Below are 16766 nucleotides of genomic sequence, written 5' to 3' on the forward strand. Positions count from 1 at the left end.
ACCTGTCTTACCCTTCACTGGAAAGACAGAGTATTGTAGCCATAAGGGTGGAATTGATGACAGGACTTTTGCCATCTTAATTGTTTCCACCATAGCATTAATTTAGCTATGGAGGTGGAGAAATGCTTTGTGTTGCCATTCCTGCTTGGCCTCATCTGGTGAATAACAGATGGATGTCTCAGATGTAACATATAGTGCAGATAGACACAGTAAATCTATTTGCATTTTGTAGTGTGGGGGAATACTGAGAACACTTTCTCAGAAACTCATGCTCAAAGCATAGATGAAAAGTTATACAGTTTGCAGGCAGTTTTCTCTTGGAAGAAACACATGAAGTTAAGGATCAAGTGTGCTTTTCGAAGAACGTTGATCAGCTGTAGGAATGGTTTCATGAAAGGAGAGAAATGTAAAACAATCATTTATTTGCTATATCACAGCAGCTTATGGGGTGAAATCAACAGACTTAAAACTAAATGCATCCACCAGTGCTCAGACACTTTTCTTTCTTTGCACAGTTGAGCAACAGTGCAAGGAATATCACCACCATGTATTGATGTTTCAACCTAAGAAGTCTGCTTTTGATGAAACAGACTTGGATTTTATAGTCTTTCCTCGGTAGCATCAATGTAGATCACATCAAAGCTGAAAGTCTACAAAAGTTTGGAACATTGTTCATTTAAAAAACTACCTGTCACAAGCATTTAGATTTCATTATCACACACACCTTTATTCCTTGTGAAGATCACTTGATAAGTACAGTGACCAATTTTTACACTATGAACAAAGTATTAGCAATGTTATGCAAGTCCACAATATTTCGCAGTCACAGTCCAGTGAAGAAGTTGCATTTTCTCCTGTGGCACAAAGGCAATGTTCCTATTTGTACGCAAATACCACATTTGTCACTTACCACTGTGCTGGTTAAAGATAACTCACTTTGGTGTTCATTTAAATGTGTCCATCACACGAATCACTGGAGTGTAACAATACCTCAGTCAGTTGCCAATGATAGTTCACAGTACTTGTTGATCGCATCACATTTGAATTAGCAAGGCCCATTAATTTAGATTAAAGCTATCACTAAAATGTAATTATTTATTAAAGTTTTTGAGTTTTGTGGTGTTTGGAACTATATTGTCACTTAAAGAATATGCATAATTGTGGTGCAAATCAACAATGAGAATGTGTCTAACATGGATGTTACTCATTAGCTCTCAAATTGTGGCCTGCCAGTTTTGGGTGATGTCCGACTACTTCCTGACAGGTGTAAGAACAATCTTATTTTGAAAGCTTCATAAAGCTTTAAAATTTGGCTGGATTGGAATTTGCTGTTTTTGGTGAATTACAAGAACCAATAACATTTTGGAAGACAGAAAATGGTACAGGTTACAAATTTTTAAAAATGCATGGACACCCTTTTCCTTCCAGATTGTGAATCCCCTTGTTTACATGCACGATCCCCATATTACAATACCGGGCGAGGTGGCGCAGTGGTTAGCACACTGGACTCGCATTTGGGAGGATGATGGTTCAATCCTGCGTCCAGCCGTCCTGATTTAGGTTTTCGGTGATTTCCCTAAATCGCTCCAGGCAAATGCCGGGATGGTTTGTTCAAAAGGGCATGGCCAACATCCTTCCGTAATCTGATGAGACTGATGACCTCGCTGTTTGGTCTCTTTCCCCAAACAACCCCAAACCCATATTAAATATTAGAGTGAATTACATGAAATTATTAATTTGTAACCAATCAATGCTTTTGTCGATTACACAGAAAAATTAAGGTAACAAAAGCATGCAGTCAAAATTTGTAGTGTAACAGTGGTTGTGATGAACTCTGGAATGGAAAGTGACATGGGCTATTTAAACTTCGATGTTAATTATTGCAGAAAATAATTAATTTTAGGTAATTTAAAGTACTTTACAGAAAAGTTGGTATTTTTGACATTCAAATGGCGTAGGCCACCCTTCTCAAATATTAGCTCATAGTGTTTTGCACGCAGTGAACTGTACTAACTTTTAATTGACTGTAACTTCTAGTTCACAGTGGCATAATAAGTACTAATTACAGAAGTCCAAGCAGAACATTTGAAATGGGACTCTGAATAATAAATTTCTGTGAAATTAATCCTAAATAGGATCTTGAGAGTTTTGTATATGTATTATATGACAATCGAGAAATAAATTGAAAATGAGATAAAATTTATCAAAAAACTTGTTTATTTATGGGAGTAGAAAACCATAACAGATGACAATAATCTACATGCTACAGTGGAATACTGCAGTGCCAAAGGACATCCTATGAACTAGGACAACAAAAAATTGCATTTTCAAGTAACTATTTATTTCTTCTTCCTCATATTTGTATGGCTTACTCAAATCCCAAACTTAGGCAATGTAGTGGCCACTGCAGCTCACAAGTCAGTCTGTGACTCTTGTAACGAGATGGATAAATGAGGCTTAACCCGGATTACATGGTAGTGTGAGAATGTAAAAATATATGATAACTCCACCTCCCCATTCCTGCTGCTCCTCTCTGTATCATGTCAGGCTACTTTTTAATGGCAACTGATATGTTGCCAAAATGTCATGGGATTTTTACGATTTCCTTTGACTTGAATCTGAGGATCACTTAGATACAGCTTATAAACAATATAAGGAAAACATAGATTGCTACTTACTGTAAAGATGATAAGTTAATTTGCAGATAGGCACAGCAAAAAGACACACATTGGCTTTTAGTCAAAGCCTTTGCCAGAAAAGGAAACACACACACACACACACACACACACACACACACACACACATACATTCATTCACACAAGGTAACACACCTCACACTCAGGTGGCTGCCATCTCAGGCAGCTCGAACCAGAATGCAGCTGTCACTAGAAAAGAAAAGCAACAATCTGGAGTGGGTGGGAGAGGGGAAGGGATAACAAAGTACGAGTGGGGGCAGAGAATAGCACTTTCAGATGGACTGTGCAGGCACTAGATTGCCAGTAGGTGCAGTGTCAGGAAGCTGTGGGGCAGGGAGGTGGGGAGAGAGGCCTCAGTCTACAGTAATACACTGTCTCCGCACCCTCCAACCTTCACTTCCCACCCCACCTCTCTTATCACCTCCTCCCTATTCTTGTCTCCCACTCTTTGTGTGCCTCTGTGTGCCAACTGTCTCACCCATCTTTGCCCTTCCCCACTCCTCTCAGTTTTCACTGCCCATTCCTGCCGCCCTCCCCATCACCTCTGCCTCACAGCCTCCCAATACTGCACCTTTTGGTAGTCTAGTCTCTTGGTCTCTGTATGCTCAACCAGAAAGCGCTCCCCCCCCCCCCCCCCCCAAATGCCCTTTTCCCACCTCCTCAAGATTTGCTGCTTCTAGTGACATTCCAGTCAGAGCTATCGAAGATGGCTATCATGTGTGCATGAGGTGTGTTTTCTTGTGCCTGTCTGCAACTTAACTTGTCATCTTTACTAAAGTAGCAATCTATCTTTTCTTTATATTGTTTATATTTCAACCTGGAGTTTCCATTGATAGATACAGTTTGTAAATATTTTTGGCAATTTGTTGTTTGTTTTATAGATTTTTTAAATGTTTACATTTAGCAAGTATGTTCGGTGTTTAACGAAATGAGAGCTTTCTTCAAGTACTAGCTGTTTCACTTGCACGCTACATTTGACTAATGAATTCAAAAATTTGTATTGAACACTAGATGACTGAAAATGTAGTGATGTTATTGGTATATTTTGTAGTGAACTGACTTGAACTTGTTGTAATAGTTGTTACTTCTTGTAGTTGGAAATTGTAATGAGGAAACTGAAGAGCTTCTACCAGAGGATGGTGTTAATCGAAATGAATGTTCAAGAGGACAAGGCTGTGTTGACCGCCCCTCGATTTCTGAAAAAGATTCTCAGCTCATCAAAGCAGCATTGAGAAAAGGGTTACTGAGCACAAAAATTGGAAAATCATTGGACTTGGATGAGTAAGTTTAGTATCTTTGTGTGTTTCATTTATGGTCTTACTTAATATTGAGCTGCTACTGTTCAAGAAGATTTCATACCCATTTTTTGTATCCCAACTGAAATGCTAGCAACTGTTGGGGAAGGTTTTAACTGCAAGTTGTGTAAAATTTCGTACAAAAAAAATAATATAGTTTGTAGTTCAATGATAGTATTTAGGTAAAGATACCTGTGAGAGGAACAAGACACAAATCCCGCTCCAGACAGCCTGATTTCTTTTTTTCTGTGGTTATTTTGACCGCTTTCGTAGCTGAGTGATCAGTGTAGATACCTGTCATGCGGAGGTCCTGGGTTGGATTCCCAGTAATGTCAAGGATTCTTCTGTGTTGGTAAGACAGTCATGGGGTGCACTCAGCCTTATGATATCAATTAAATAGCTAATTCAGTGAGAAGTAGTAGTTTCATTGTCTGGAAATGACCTGGAGAGCAGTGTTGAGCAAGTGCCCCTCCATACTGCATCCACATGACTCCATATGGCAGAGGATTACACGGCAGCCTTTCTATGTCCGTTGGACCTTCTGGCTGTGGCTGAGGAGATCAGTATATGTGGTTACTCTAAATAATCGTGGAAAAGTGTGTTAGTGGTTGTTTGGAGAGACCACTGTCAGTTCCACTTGCTCTCTTCTGTCCTTTGTCTCCTCCTCATCCATCTTAGCCAGTGATAGCTAGGAAATGACCCATAGGTGTTGACTGTTTTATTTCATCATCAAAACTGGAGGACTCAGTTTATACTAGATTAACTTTTCTTTGGTGATGGTGATTTAATTGTAACAATAAGAGCATTCTCAAGCATCAGACTACTATCAGTGATATTTGAAAATGCTACAACAAGGACAGTTGTTGCTTAGTATATTTTTTCATTTTCTTATTGTTATCTAATGCCAATTATTCACATATTTGTTTTGAAATAATAGATTTTATATTTTCTACTTTATATTTGTTTCAGTAATGACAATGTTTGCAAGAAGGAACTAACAGGCACTACATCAAATGGTGATGCAGATATTCTCGAGTCAACAGAACTTCTACGCACCAGAAAACTGGAGGGCTTACATCTTACATTCAACCTAGAAGCAGGAGAATTATTGCCATTAGCTATCAGGTTAGTTACTTAGTTTATGTAGGTATGCAAATTTTGTCATTTAATACTGAATAGCCAAGTTGTGTGATAAGATCTTTGTTCAAAACAGCAACTAGCAATACTAAGCACATTTTCTTTGTCAGCTTCGTTTTAATGTACATATCTGCACATGTGCAGGAAGCTACTTTTATAATTCATTTCACTAGATATCATCACAACAGTGGTTACACACTGTAGCATAATTTACACAACATTGAGTACAGAAGTACAAATCCATGGACTTCATTGTAAGATTGTGAGAGCTGTATTTGTAATGAAAACATACATTATGGCATTTATTCTTTATTAATGTTGTTAACTGCTATTTAGTTTATAAGATGTCACCTAATGAAAAATGTAAAAGAAAAACCAGTGAAAATTTTAAATTAAGTGTAACATACACAGTTTTTGTTTTAATTTCTAGAATATAAATTTTTGCACTAAGGAATGACGAATGGATCCAAACATTTTGAATTTTTTCCTTACAGGGGACGTGTAAAACATGGTAGACATTTCACATTCAAATCGATGATGGGGGATACAGCTATAACTTTCGTAGCTCCGACAGTAACTGGAACGTTGGTCGATGATGATAACCCTTATGTAGCTCATGGTCCGTGGTTACAGGTTCTCATTCCAGATGAACTGGCTGATGAGATGTCGGAGAGCTTTGAAATATTTAGTAATCGTGGAATGGTGAGTCAAGTAATATTTTCATATGAAAGTTTCAGTCTGATAAACTAAAAGTTAAAGATGTCTTTGCTACACTGAATAAAGTCCCCATGTTGTATTTGAAACATTCAGCAGTAATCAATTTATAGAGATGTATAAAATATAAGATGTGTAAATGTGCAAGTGAATCTTTTCAGTATGAAGGTTCTTGTTAATGGGAGATATGAGGAAGAATGAGTGTTTTTATTTTTATTTTGTACTGATCATATACTCACCCAATCAGTGTATTGTTCTCCGTGTTTTCTTAAAAATGTGAATTGTGTAAGATGTATAGTGTGTAATAATCATGTTGGTTCAGTATTAGTCAATTTCTAACAACTGTTTAAAAAGTGTGAAAATTTAACATAAATGTTAATATCTCATTCACAATAAGCATACATTTCACAGTACCACTTCCTTTGAACAATTCGTTATTTTCCACATCTTATCCTAACATTTGTTACATGACCATGTACTCATGTTTTAGTTCCTGTGATTTCCCATCCCATGAATTGCCACAGCTATTAAACCATAGCTTTTTGCCTTTCCAGTATAGAACTACTAGACTTCAAACATCAGTGGGTGCAAAAACTGAATGTTGCGTTCTTCACTGTCAGAATAGTCTCCATTATCCCTGACACTTGAAAGTGATGGCTTGTTTATTTTACTTTGTTTACATTCACCCTATTATGTTGTACGGTGTTGGGGCAACTCCGTGCATTCGCCAAGAAGCCCAAAAAAGGACTGTCATACAGATCTGTGGTGAAGTGCAACATTCATTCAGTGAAACTGGATTGAATATTTGGGTAACACTTCTTTCAGCATTATACAAGAAAGTGTGCACTATAAGGCAGGTTTCATTTTCAGTAGGCTTCCAGCAGAAGTGAAAAAATTAGTTGATAAACCCAAGTCTTCAGGTCTGAGTTGAAATATTTCTTCATGCCACACTTCTTCTGTTGTGTACAGGTGTTTCTCGCAGTAGTTGGACTTTTCTCTGTAATGTGTTATTTATTCACACACTCTCCAGCGTGTTTTGTTTTATTAATGTTTTTTAGTTTCGTTTCTTTATAAATTTTCTAACCAGCATCCTGTAAACCATTTCTTAAAATAATTCCATCAAGTACATTTGGTTCGCATAGTCCCATGTAACATCATACATAAACTAATAATACACAATTAATGTGTCTATTCGGCATAAAAATAAGGTTGTACAGTGTTTTGGACAGATCTGATACTCAGAGGTTTGTTCACACGTGCAGGTGGAGATACATATATTTTTTTCCCTGTAGAATTATTTTTCACTCTCAGGTGTATTTACAGAGGAAACATAATTTTTTCATAGCTGATTCTACACAGCTATTATAAAATTTACATGTCCCTCTTACAAGTTGTGTAGATTTTAAGTCCCATAGTAGCCATGGAAATAACCATACATGATTTTCTTTCTGTAATAGTTCTGATCTGTTTTGAAATCTGCTCAGGTGTGTTACTACAGTTCATTACCATATCATGCCAGCACATTTCTTCAGTCTTTTTTTTTCCTGACCAATGGCTATTCTACATCTTCTTCTCTGACTGCTGTATTTGCTTCATAATGGAGTATTACACAAGCTAAATCACATATCTGCCAATTCCAACTATTCAGTTATGCTATCTGAGTTTATCTTAGACTTTAACCTCCCTTGAGAGTAACAGTTCATACATTATTCATATAGTTTGTGCCTTGTATATTAAAACGAAGGAAGTACTAAGGTCTAAAACACCAAACAAAAATTGGAAAGCCAAAGCCTAACCTGCAGATGTGTGAAGGGTTGTAGATCTCACTTATTTGGAGTTATGGCATTCCTGTTTTTGTAGTACAAAACACACACACACACACACACACACACACACACACACACACACACACACACACTTACTCATTTCATCGGTAAATTTAATCTGACTTACCTGTTCATGAATGACAGAAAACACCTGCTAAAGAGCAGGTGAGGCGAACAGTCCTGGACTGTATATTTGGGGGGGAGGGGGGGGGGGATGAGAGGTGGACCATCTACCATCAAAGAAAACCTTTACAAGAAATTCAGAGGAGAAGCAAAAGGTGCTAAACATATTATTAATTGATACATCAAAGTAAGCCATAGAGTATCATTGCTACACTCCAGACCAAATAAGTGACATAGAAGGGTCAGATCTTTAAGGGGAATGTGGAACTTCTGAAACATTAATTTTGTGTAGACAGCAAGCCCCTGGATTGAAAGCAATTAGAGATAAATACTCTATTCTTTTCTGTCATAATACAGTTGAGATTTCAGGTCCAAAAGACCTTTTCATATGTACACTTTTGTAAAGTCTCATGCATTCAAGAAACAAATCAACTACACCTGTACAGTAAAGATTCAACAAGGCCTGGATAATAAAGACACCACTTTTTTCCCCCCAGAGGTGACACAGTGAGAACCAAAATGCCTTCAAGAAAAGCTCTTGACCTCATAGTTAGTGCACCAACCACACATTTATGGCATTTAGTGACAATAATATTTAAGTTTCTTCCACACCTCACCACTGTCCTAATTTAGCGATCCAACCAAGTCATAATTGCTGAATTCACTCATTGGTACCTTCACCTGGCATTGAAGTGGATGTTTGATGATATTTAGAGAAACAGAAGCAACACTATAACTGTTTGTGCCCTTCGGAAATCCTATAATTGTCACATCAGTGACATCTGATTCACAGTCTGTCGTGAGATCACGTACTGCAGCTGGGATGAAAAAAGTTTTGATGACATGGATTTAAAAGATATAATAGAAGTGATCAATACCTGTGATATTGAGCTATCAGTACAAGATTTTCATTCTCAGTATGAAGAAACTAAGTGGTAACTAAGGACTGGAAAATGTAGCATCTATTTTTGGCAAAATTTGCATCTATTTCTTACAAAATTCATGACCCACAAATTTTGGAGCGTGTAGCGCTATGTTAGTGGAGATAAACAAAGCCTTAGTTATTTGAAACTGACTGTTAAGATTGGGAACTTTTTGACTGGAATGTTTCCTTTTGCAAAAACTTTAACATCAGTTTCTTCGTAAATAACCTTTGTTTTTTCTGTTTAGTTGTGTGTGTAAGCTTTCAAAAATGATTGTTCTGTTGAAAAGCAGTCCTGCCAGTGAACAGAATGTGCCTCCAGTTTAAGGTATTCCTGGACATTATTTGTCTTTTCCCATCCAATTTGATAATCACAAAATCTGCAGTCTATTGAAAATGGAGTTGTCTTTTCCCACCCAATTTGATAATTACAAAATCTGCAGACTATTAAAAATGGAGCCAGAGGAGACAGATCATGAGCGTGACAATAAAAGAACCTTTCCATTATTTTCAACATGGAGGAACTGTTAACTGGTTAGACTTGTAAAATGGACACAGGGAAGTTTTGACAAGCCATAGAATTTTAGCGTATGCTTTACAGGATTATGCTTGAAGGGAAATGAAAATTAAAGCAACTTAAGATTTCATATTTTCCTGAGCAAATATCATATGAATTTAATTAAATGGTACTTCTGTGTTAATGACTTTGTAAATCAGACATTTAAATACAAACTACAGTTTTTGAAGCAGTATTGAAAATTACTGGTTGGAATACAGATAATGGTAGGAGTAAAAGCAACCACTCACCTTACAGTTGAGGCATGGAATAGTCCAATATCAGTTGTTCAATTTGTGCTGTATGATGAAACTGGGTCAATAAAAAAACAAAATCAAATCAAAAGGCTCATAAAGAAGGCTAAAAATGTTCTTCAGAGCTAACAAGTAACAAACAGAATGGAAAAGTTCACGTTGGCCCCAGATGACAAGGCTGTATGAGAAGGCTTTTTTGATGTGGAAAGAAGGGAGCTGTTGAAATTCAGGTAGTGTTCATGGTTGGTGGCTTTATTGTGGACAGAGGTGTGTTTGGAGTCATCAGAGAGAAGCAGGACAAGATCCAGGAAAGTGCAAGCTGAGTCGAGGAGGACCAGTTGAAGTGGGTGGGAGGGAAGGTGTTGAGATTGTGAAGGAAAGAGGATAGGGAATGGCATATCTGCAGTGACAAGATCTCCTCTGCCCAGTATGCTGAAGATCTCATAAAGGCCATCACAATTTCTGCCCCCTCTGTCCTATAACCTCCTCCTAATTTATGCCCCCTCACCCTCATTGTGCACTGCTCTCTGCCAGTGCACCCACCAGTCTTTTCCCCGCTCTGCTTATCTCCTTTTCTTCTTGTTGCCCCCCTCCCCCTCCCAGACCTAGTTTGCAAAGAGATTTCCGATGCCGTATCACCACATACCCCCAATTCTCCCACCGTCCTCAAGAACCAGCTGTAAAAGAGCACCCTCTTTGTCACCAAGTACCACCGGGGACAGATATAACTGAGCCACATAGATCGTTGGGCTTTGATTATCTATCACCAGGCTCTGGAATGAGGGATGTCCTACCAAAGATCCTTCCCATCCTTCCCAAAGTGGTGTCCCGTCGCCCACCCAACCTACACAACCTAGTCCATTTCTGTGCCACACCCAGTCCCAACCCCTTTCCACAGGGATCATATCCCTGTGGAAGACCCAGGTAAAAGCTCTGCCCCATCCACCCACCTTGCAGTTCCTTTTCCAGTCCTGTCACAGGCTTGTCCTTCCCAGTCAGGCACCGGGTAACCTGTGAAAGCAGTCATGTCATGTACCATTTCTGCTGCAATCATTGCACAGCGTTTTGTATTGGTATGACTACCGACCAGCTGTCCACCAGGATGAATGGCCACCAGCAAGGTGTGGCCAAGGGCAAAGAACCTAACATGCTTGATTTCAATGGCTGCTTCCCAACCCAAGTGATCTGGATCCTCCTCTCCACCACCAGTTTCTCAGAACTGTGCAGATGAAAGTTGTTCTTACAACACATTCTCCACTCCCGAAATTATCCTAGCCTCAACCTGTCATAACTACTGTTCCCACATTCTCCAACCAACAGTTTCTGCCCTCTGTCCCGTAACCTCTCCCAGTTTACGTCCCCTCACTTTCATTGTGTGCTGCTCTTTGCCAGTTAACCCACCAATCTTTTTTCCTCTCTGCTCATCTCCTTTTCTGCTTCCTCCCCAGCCCTCTTCCCCACAGCCTCCCAACACTTCCCTGCATGCTCTGCCAGTGTGTGCTCTTCACCCCCCCCCCTCCAATACACTGCTATCACTCCCCCTTCCCCACACCACGCCTTATTGATGTATTCATTCAATATGACAGTTGCATTCTAGCTGGAATGGCCAGAGATAGTGGGTGTGTCTACATTAGGTGTGCTTGGTTGTGTGAATTTGTGTTTCTTCATTTATGAAGAAGGCTTGGGCCAAAAGCCCAATGTGTAACAGTCTTTTGATCATGCTTATTGCAACTTACCATGTCATCTTTTCGATGATTAGCAATCTGTCCTTTCCATATATTGAAAATAACTCTCATATACAAGGGTTGGAACGTTAATAGTGGCAGCTATTTATTTACAGCTCGTACAAAATTGATATGTGTTTCAAAGTTTTACTGACCTTCAAAGTAGTCATCAGCATTGTGTATAACCCGTTGCAAGTGATGTGGAAGTCGTAGGATACTCTTAGCAGTGCCAGTTGTGTTGACAGTTCGAGCAGCGCGGTCTATTGCCTGACGAATTTGTAGCAGTTCTGAAGAGCATGCCGTGAAGTGTTTCCTTCAGTTTAGAAATCGAGTTGAACTTAATGAGGGGAGTGCAGTAGGTGGTATAGCACTTAGCAGCCCAATCAGTCAAACAAATCAGTAACAGCCTTTACTGTACGTGCTTGAGCATTGTCCTGCAAAATGATGGTCAGATCCTGCAGAAAGTGTCATCACTTCTATTTCTATGCTGTTCATTTTTGGAACACAACGTACAACCAGCTTGACTGCAGTGGCCTGTTGCTGCCAAGCCTGCAGAGTGGAAACTATGAGTGGAGGGGGATTGAGAATGAGAGATTTGTAAAAGCTGGTTTTCTTTCCACAGTTTTGTTACTTTTGTTTCACTGAAAATAGTGTTAAGAGGATCATATGAACATCTCATCCATTGCCAGCCCTATTTTGATTGAAAAGGGCTTCCATAATACTTTTCTGCAGTTAATATCCAATGTGACTATACATTGTGTACCAGATATGTTTTACCAGTGCATTTCATTCTCTGGTCAGATATGCTACTCTTTAAGTCCACAAATCACATAATCAGTCCTCATTTGTCTTAATCAATGTCTCAAGATGAAGTGGTTCTATGCGAGACAATCCAAACACTCAGCAACAAGGCCTCAAATCTTAAGTTACTTACTTATTATTGGTTTCAGTCAGCGCTTTGTAAAATAGCTTTTGTGTAACGTGGAAGTGGAATATTTCTTTGTAAATGTTGACACCTGTGTTGACTCCTTCTTTTGTATTGTGGGCAGATGGTCATGGTATTTCATTCATCAGTTATGGTTTTTTCCATTAGTCAGTTATCTGTTGTTGTTGTTGTTGTTGTTGTTGGCGGTGGCGGTGGTGGTGGCGGTGGCGGTGGTCTTCAGTCCTAAGACTGTTTTGAAGCAGCTCTACATACTACTCTAGCCTGTGCAAGCCTCTTCATCTCTGAATAACTACTGCAACTTGTATCTTTCTGAATCTGCGTACTGTATTCGTCTCTTGGTTTCCCTCCACAATTTTAGCCCCCCCCACACACACACACATAAAAACCTTATAGTACCAAACTAGTGATCCCTTGATGTCTCAGAATGTGTCCTCATCCATGTTTCACTCCCATTCCATACAGATGCATTCATAAAAGACTTCCTAACAATTTAAATCTATTTTCAGTGCTAACAAATTTCCCTAATGTTTGGGGATAGGATGCAACCCTGTCTCACTCCCTTCTCAACCACTGCTTCCCTTTCATGCCGTTCAATTCATATAACTGCCATATGGTTTCTGTACAAATAATTGTAAGTGGCCTTTCACTCCCTGTATTTTATCCCTGCTACCCTCAGAATTTCAAAGAGAGTATTTCAGTCAACATTGTCAAAAGCTTTCTTTAAGTCTACAAATGCTATAAATGTAGGTTTGCCTTTCCTGAACCTATCTTCTAAGGTAAGTCATAGGGTCAGTATTGTCTCGTGTTATCAGTTACAAGAACTTAAGAAAACAGTTTTTTCTTTCATGCACTTTTTTAGGCTGTTTGTATCCTTTGGTATTTTATTTCATTAAGAATGTTTGGACTGATAAACACATTATTGCTACTTTCTCTAGGTCTTCTTTGTGGCAGTGTGCAGTTTAAACAGTTCTGTGAAGATTTTTGGCAGTGCCAAAGCGTTTCATTCTTCTTCTTTTCTTCATCTTGCTGCTGCTGCTGCATTGAGTGTTAGTGAATAATTAGTAATTGACTTGCTGGTTTTAGTGAAAGTACTATGTAAGTGTACTGTAATGTAAATTATTTAGGATGAAAGGAGAGCACTCACCGAATAGCAGAAGCCTTCAGTAGTCGAAAGGCATAAACAAAAGATAGAGAAAATATTGCTAGTGTGTGGAAGAACTTGTTTGATGAGCTAAAGTACAAATACACACACACACACACACACACACACACACACACACACACACGTACGTACGTGCAGTTATGTAGTGCCAGCTAGAAACACAATACTGGTAATGCAGTTCGAGGGTTGTAATAGGGTGGAGTGGGGGTAACATCAGGTGGAGTGGGTTGAGGAGGGAAAGAGACAAGAAGCAGAAAGGAATGTTGGGGATGGGTAAGTTGTAGCTTGGAGGGAGGCAGTAGGTTTGCTGGCTAGGAATACTGGAGGGAGGTGTGTGGTTGGTTTCAGCCTGTGATGGTACTGGAGCTGGTGAAGCGCAGTGCATGATGAAGATGACCTGAAGGTGTGGATTGGGAGAAGGTGACAGGACAGAGGAAGGGGAAACTGTTGGGTAGAGCATATGGGGACAGTGGTTAGCAGAAACAGAGGTACTATCATGTGTCACAGGGTGTGTTGTGAGGATAACTCCCGTCTACATAGTTCCAGGAAGATAGTGCTGGAGGGAACAATCCAGACGGCACGGGTTTGAAGTAGCCGTTGATCTTGAGAATTTTGTGCTTGGCAGTGTATTGTGCCACTGGGTGGTCAAACTTTGTTCTTGGCCTCATTTTGGAAGTTCTGATACATTCTGGTGGACAGTTGGTTGGTTGTCATGCCAACGTAAAATGCTGTGTAATGGTTACAACAGAGTTGTTTTTACAGATGCCCCTGCTTCTGATGGAATAGGCTAATCCTGTGACAAGACTGGAGTAGGAAGTGCTGGGTGCATGAATTGGGCATGTCCTGGACCTGGGTCTTCCACAGGGATACGACAGCTGTGGCAAGCAGCTGGAAATGAGTGTGGCAGAGTGATGTAGCAGGAAGTTGGGTAGATTGGATGGGTGATGGAATATCACTTGAGGAGGGATGGGAAGGATCTTTTGGGCAGGTATTGGGCCTGTGTCTTCCTTAGGAATGTGGCAGCTGTGGCAAGGGGCTGGAAAGTCATGTGCCAGGAAGTTGTGTAGGTTTGATGGGCAATGGAATACCACTTGAGGGGGAGCGAAGGATCTTTGGTAGAATGTCTGCCATTTCCTTCGTAAAGTAACATTTGTAAACAGAGTTAAGTATTTCTACTTGTGTTTTGCTATTCCGGTGTCATCCACGAGTGGCTGGACACTTCATACGACCAAAACTCCTTTGGGTTTTGTGAAAGATCATGCTACAGTATTCAGCTGTGACAGTCATTGAAGGCTACATGCGTTGCTTTCACGGCAGCGAAGTGCTTACAGTGTCTTTTGTGTGTGTGTGTGTGTGTGTGTGTGTGTGTGTGTGTGTGTGTGTGTGTGTGTGTATGTGTGAAGAATTCAGTACTTTGCTAGTCTGTGACTGGTCTCCTTTACTTCTAAATTATTTACTTGTTGCCATAACTGTCCTTGCTGTATTGGTGCTGTAACGTAGAAGTGTAACAAGAATTATTCTGTTTTTGTTTCAGTTGGAACTACCGAAAACATTTCTTTGGTCTCACCATAACCTTGCCATCACAATAGTCGAGGACAAGCCACACATATGAAGAATAAGATCTGTGAAAATCTCAGATTTTTTTATACATTTCTATGTGTACGTATATATGTATTTTGGCTGCCTAATTATGCTGTTGTTAATATGATTACTGGCTTAGTGTGTGAAAGAAAAGGTAGTGTCTTGTACTTTCAGCTCATTTAGGCAGCTTCCGTCCCATTAAGAGAACTCAGTTGTCATGTCACGTCATGTCCTCTTAATAATTTACATAAACAAAGACCATGAGGTAATGTTAATATTTAAAAAGTGAATGTCAATGACTGGGTAATTTATAAGAACGTGGAAGTTACAAAATTTAAAATGCCTGCTAGGTCAAATGCATCTGTCTGACTCAAGTTTTAGGGGACCATAAATACAAATTTGATGTATGAAGTTACAAAGTTTTGAATTTGTAGTAAATTTTTAATACAATCACTAGTAGTAAGAAAATAATTGACATTTTGTGCATACTGACAAATGTTAAAAAAGGAAATGCTTTATTATATTAGGTGGTTACCTCGATTTGGTCATTGATTTTTATTTATCTGTTCATTGATGTTTGTTCATTGTATCAAGATAGAGACCAGCACATAATTTTTAATTACTTCTTGTTAAAAAGTTTTTTTAAAAGTTACAAAAAGACCATTTGGATTCCTTTGCTTCACAAAGAAATCTCTTAAAAAGAAACAACTACTACTCATAACCGTTTTTTCTTAAGAAAATAGTAAGATTAATTGGAGTATAGTACAACTTTACTCCTTGTGACACAGCTGTTAATATTGTTCTTTTTCTTATGGAATCTAGTTTCATTTTGGTTATCACTGGTTAAACTTTAGGATGCTATTTTCAATAAAAATATGGACAATATACTCACACTATATCCTCTTATTCTGATAAAAGAATGTAAAGTTTGTAATAAACAACATGGTGTGCACTCTTTTTATAATGACCAAGACTGAACTATTACTTGTTAACTTTACAGTTACTGTTTCTCATTATGGAGGGCTTGACAAACCAACTTTTGTGTGTGTGATATATATGCCCATTTGTTCTTGTGAATGTGCCACAGTAGCTGTATCTGCATCAGTGGCTCTCCCTCTTCCTCCCTTTCTCCAGAATATGTTATTTGACCAAGGTGGGCGCACTTGTTTTCTAGTTACAATATAATATTAATGAGTCCACTTGCAGCTGTATTTAATATAGTATCTCATTTGCTGTGTACAATTCTGTTATCAGTTGTTAAGTGTTTACTCCTGTTCATATATTTATTTATAGATTTTCTCCTTAAATTATTATTGTAAATGTTTAAATTATGATTGTGAACTACAGTACTTTCCATTCTTCATTATCAGCAGTCTTCTTTCTTCCGTCATGTTTTTATTTATTTCACTCTCTTAGTGCTTAGTTATTGAATCATATTTTGTATATTGAGTTACTGCAGTATTAAATTGATTGTAAATACCTCAGATTGTTGACATGCTATGTTTCTTTTGTAGTATATGTTTCTGCTTTGACAGTATGAAACCTGTGTATCAGTATTAAATACAAGTGAGCTCACACATCTTTTAATTTACAAATCATTGTAGCAACATTTTTGTTTTATTTTTATCCTTATTTTGTGCTGTAATGACAAAATAAAGAATATTATTGTTAACTAATTTTCTTGTTTTTATTTTATGTTTTTCTTATCCTCTTAACTCATAGGTCAAACATTGAGAGTTATAGGTAAGGATGTACTATTACTTGTCACATAATCTAAAAACATCAACTTAGGCATATATATGGTATTAATAGTCTGAAATTAGATAAGTT

At 38.6% G+C, this 16766-nt stretch overlaps 1 protein-coding gene across 1 annotated transcript in view; it reads left to right on the top strand.

The window, feature by feature from the left end:
- Positions 1–16562, top strand: part of LOC126092113 (suppressor of fused homolog) — a 133479-nt gene extending 116917 nt beyond the window's left edge. The window contains exons 6-9 of the mRNA XM_049907554.1: positions 3791–3977; positions 4961–5116; positions 5623–5830; positions 14890–16562. Coding sequence (XP_049763511.1) covers positions 3791–3977; positions 4961–5116; positions 5623–5830; positions 14890–14967 — 629 coding nt within the window. The 3' untranslated portion in view covers positions 14968–16562. The remainder of the gene's footprint in view (positions 1–3790; positions 3978–4960; positions 5117–5622; positions 5831–14889) is intronic.
- Positions 16563–16766: the final 204 nt, after the last annotated feature.

The sequence above is a fragment of the Schistocerca cancellata genome, chromosome 1 (assembly GCF_023864275.1).
Source record: "Schistocerca cancellata isolate TAMUIC-IGC-003103 chromosome 1, iqSchCanc2.1, whole genome shotgun sequence".
Taxonomy (NCBI): Eukaryota; Metazoa; Arthropoda; class Insecta; order Orthoptera; family Acrididae; genus Schistocerca; species Schistocerca cancellata.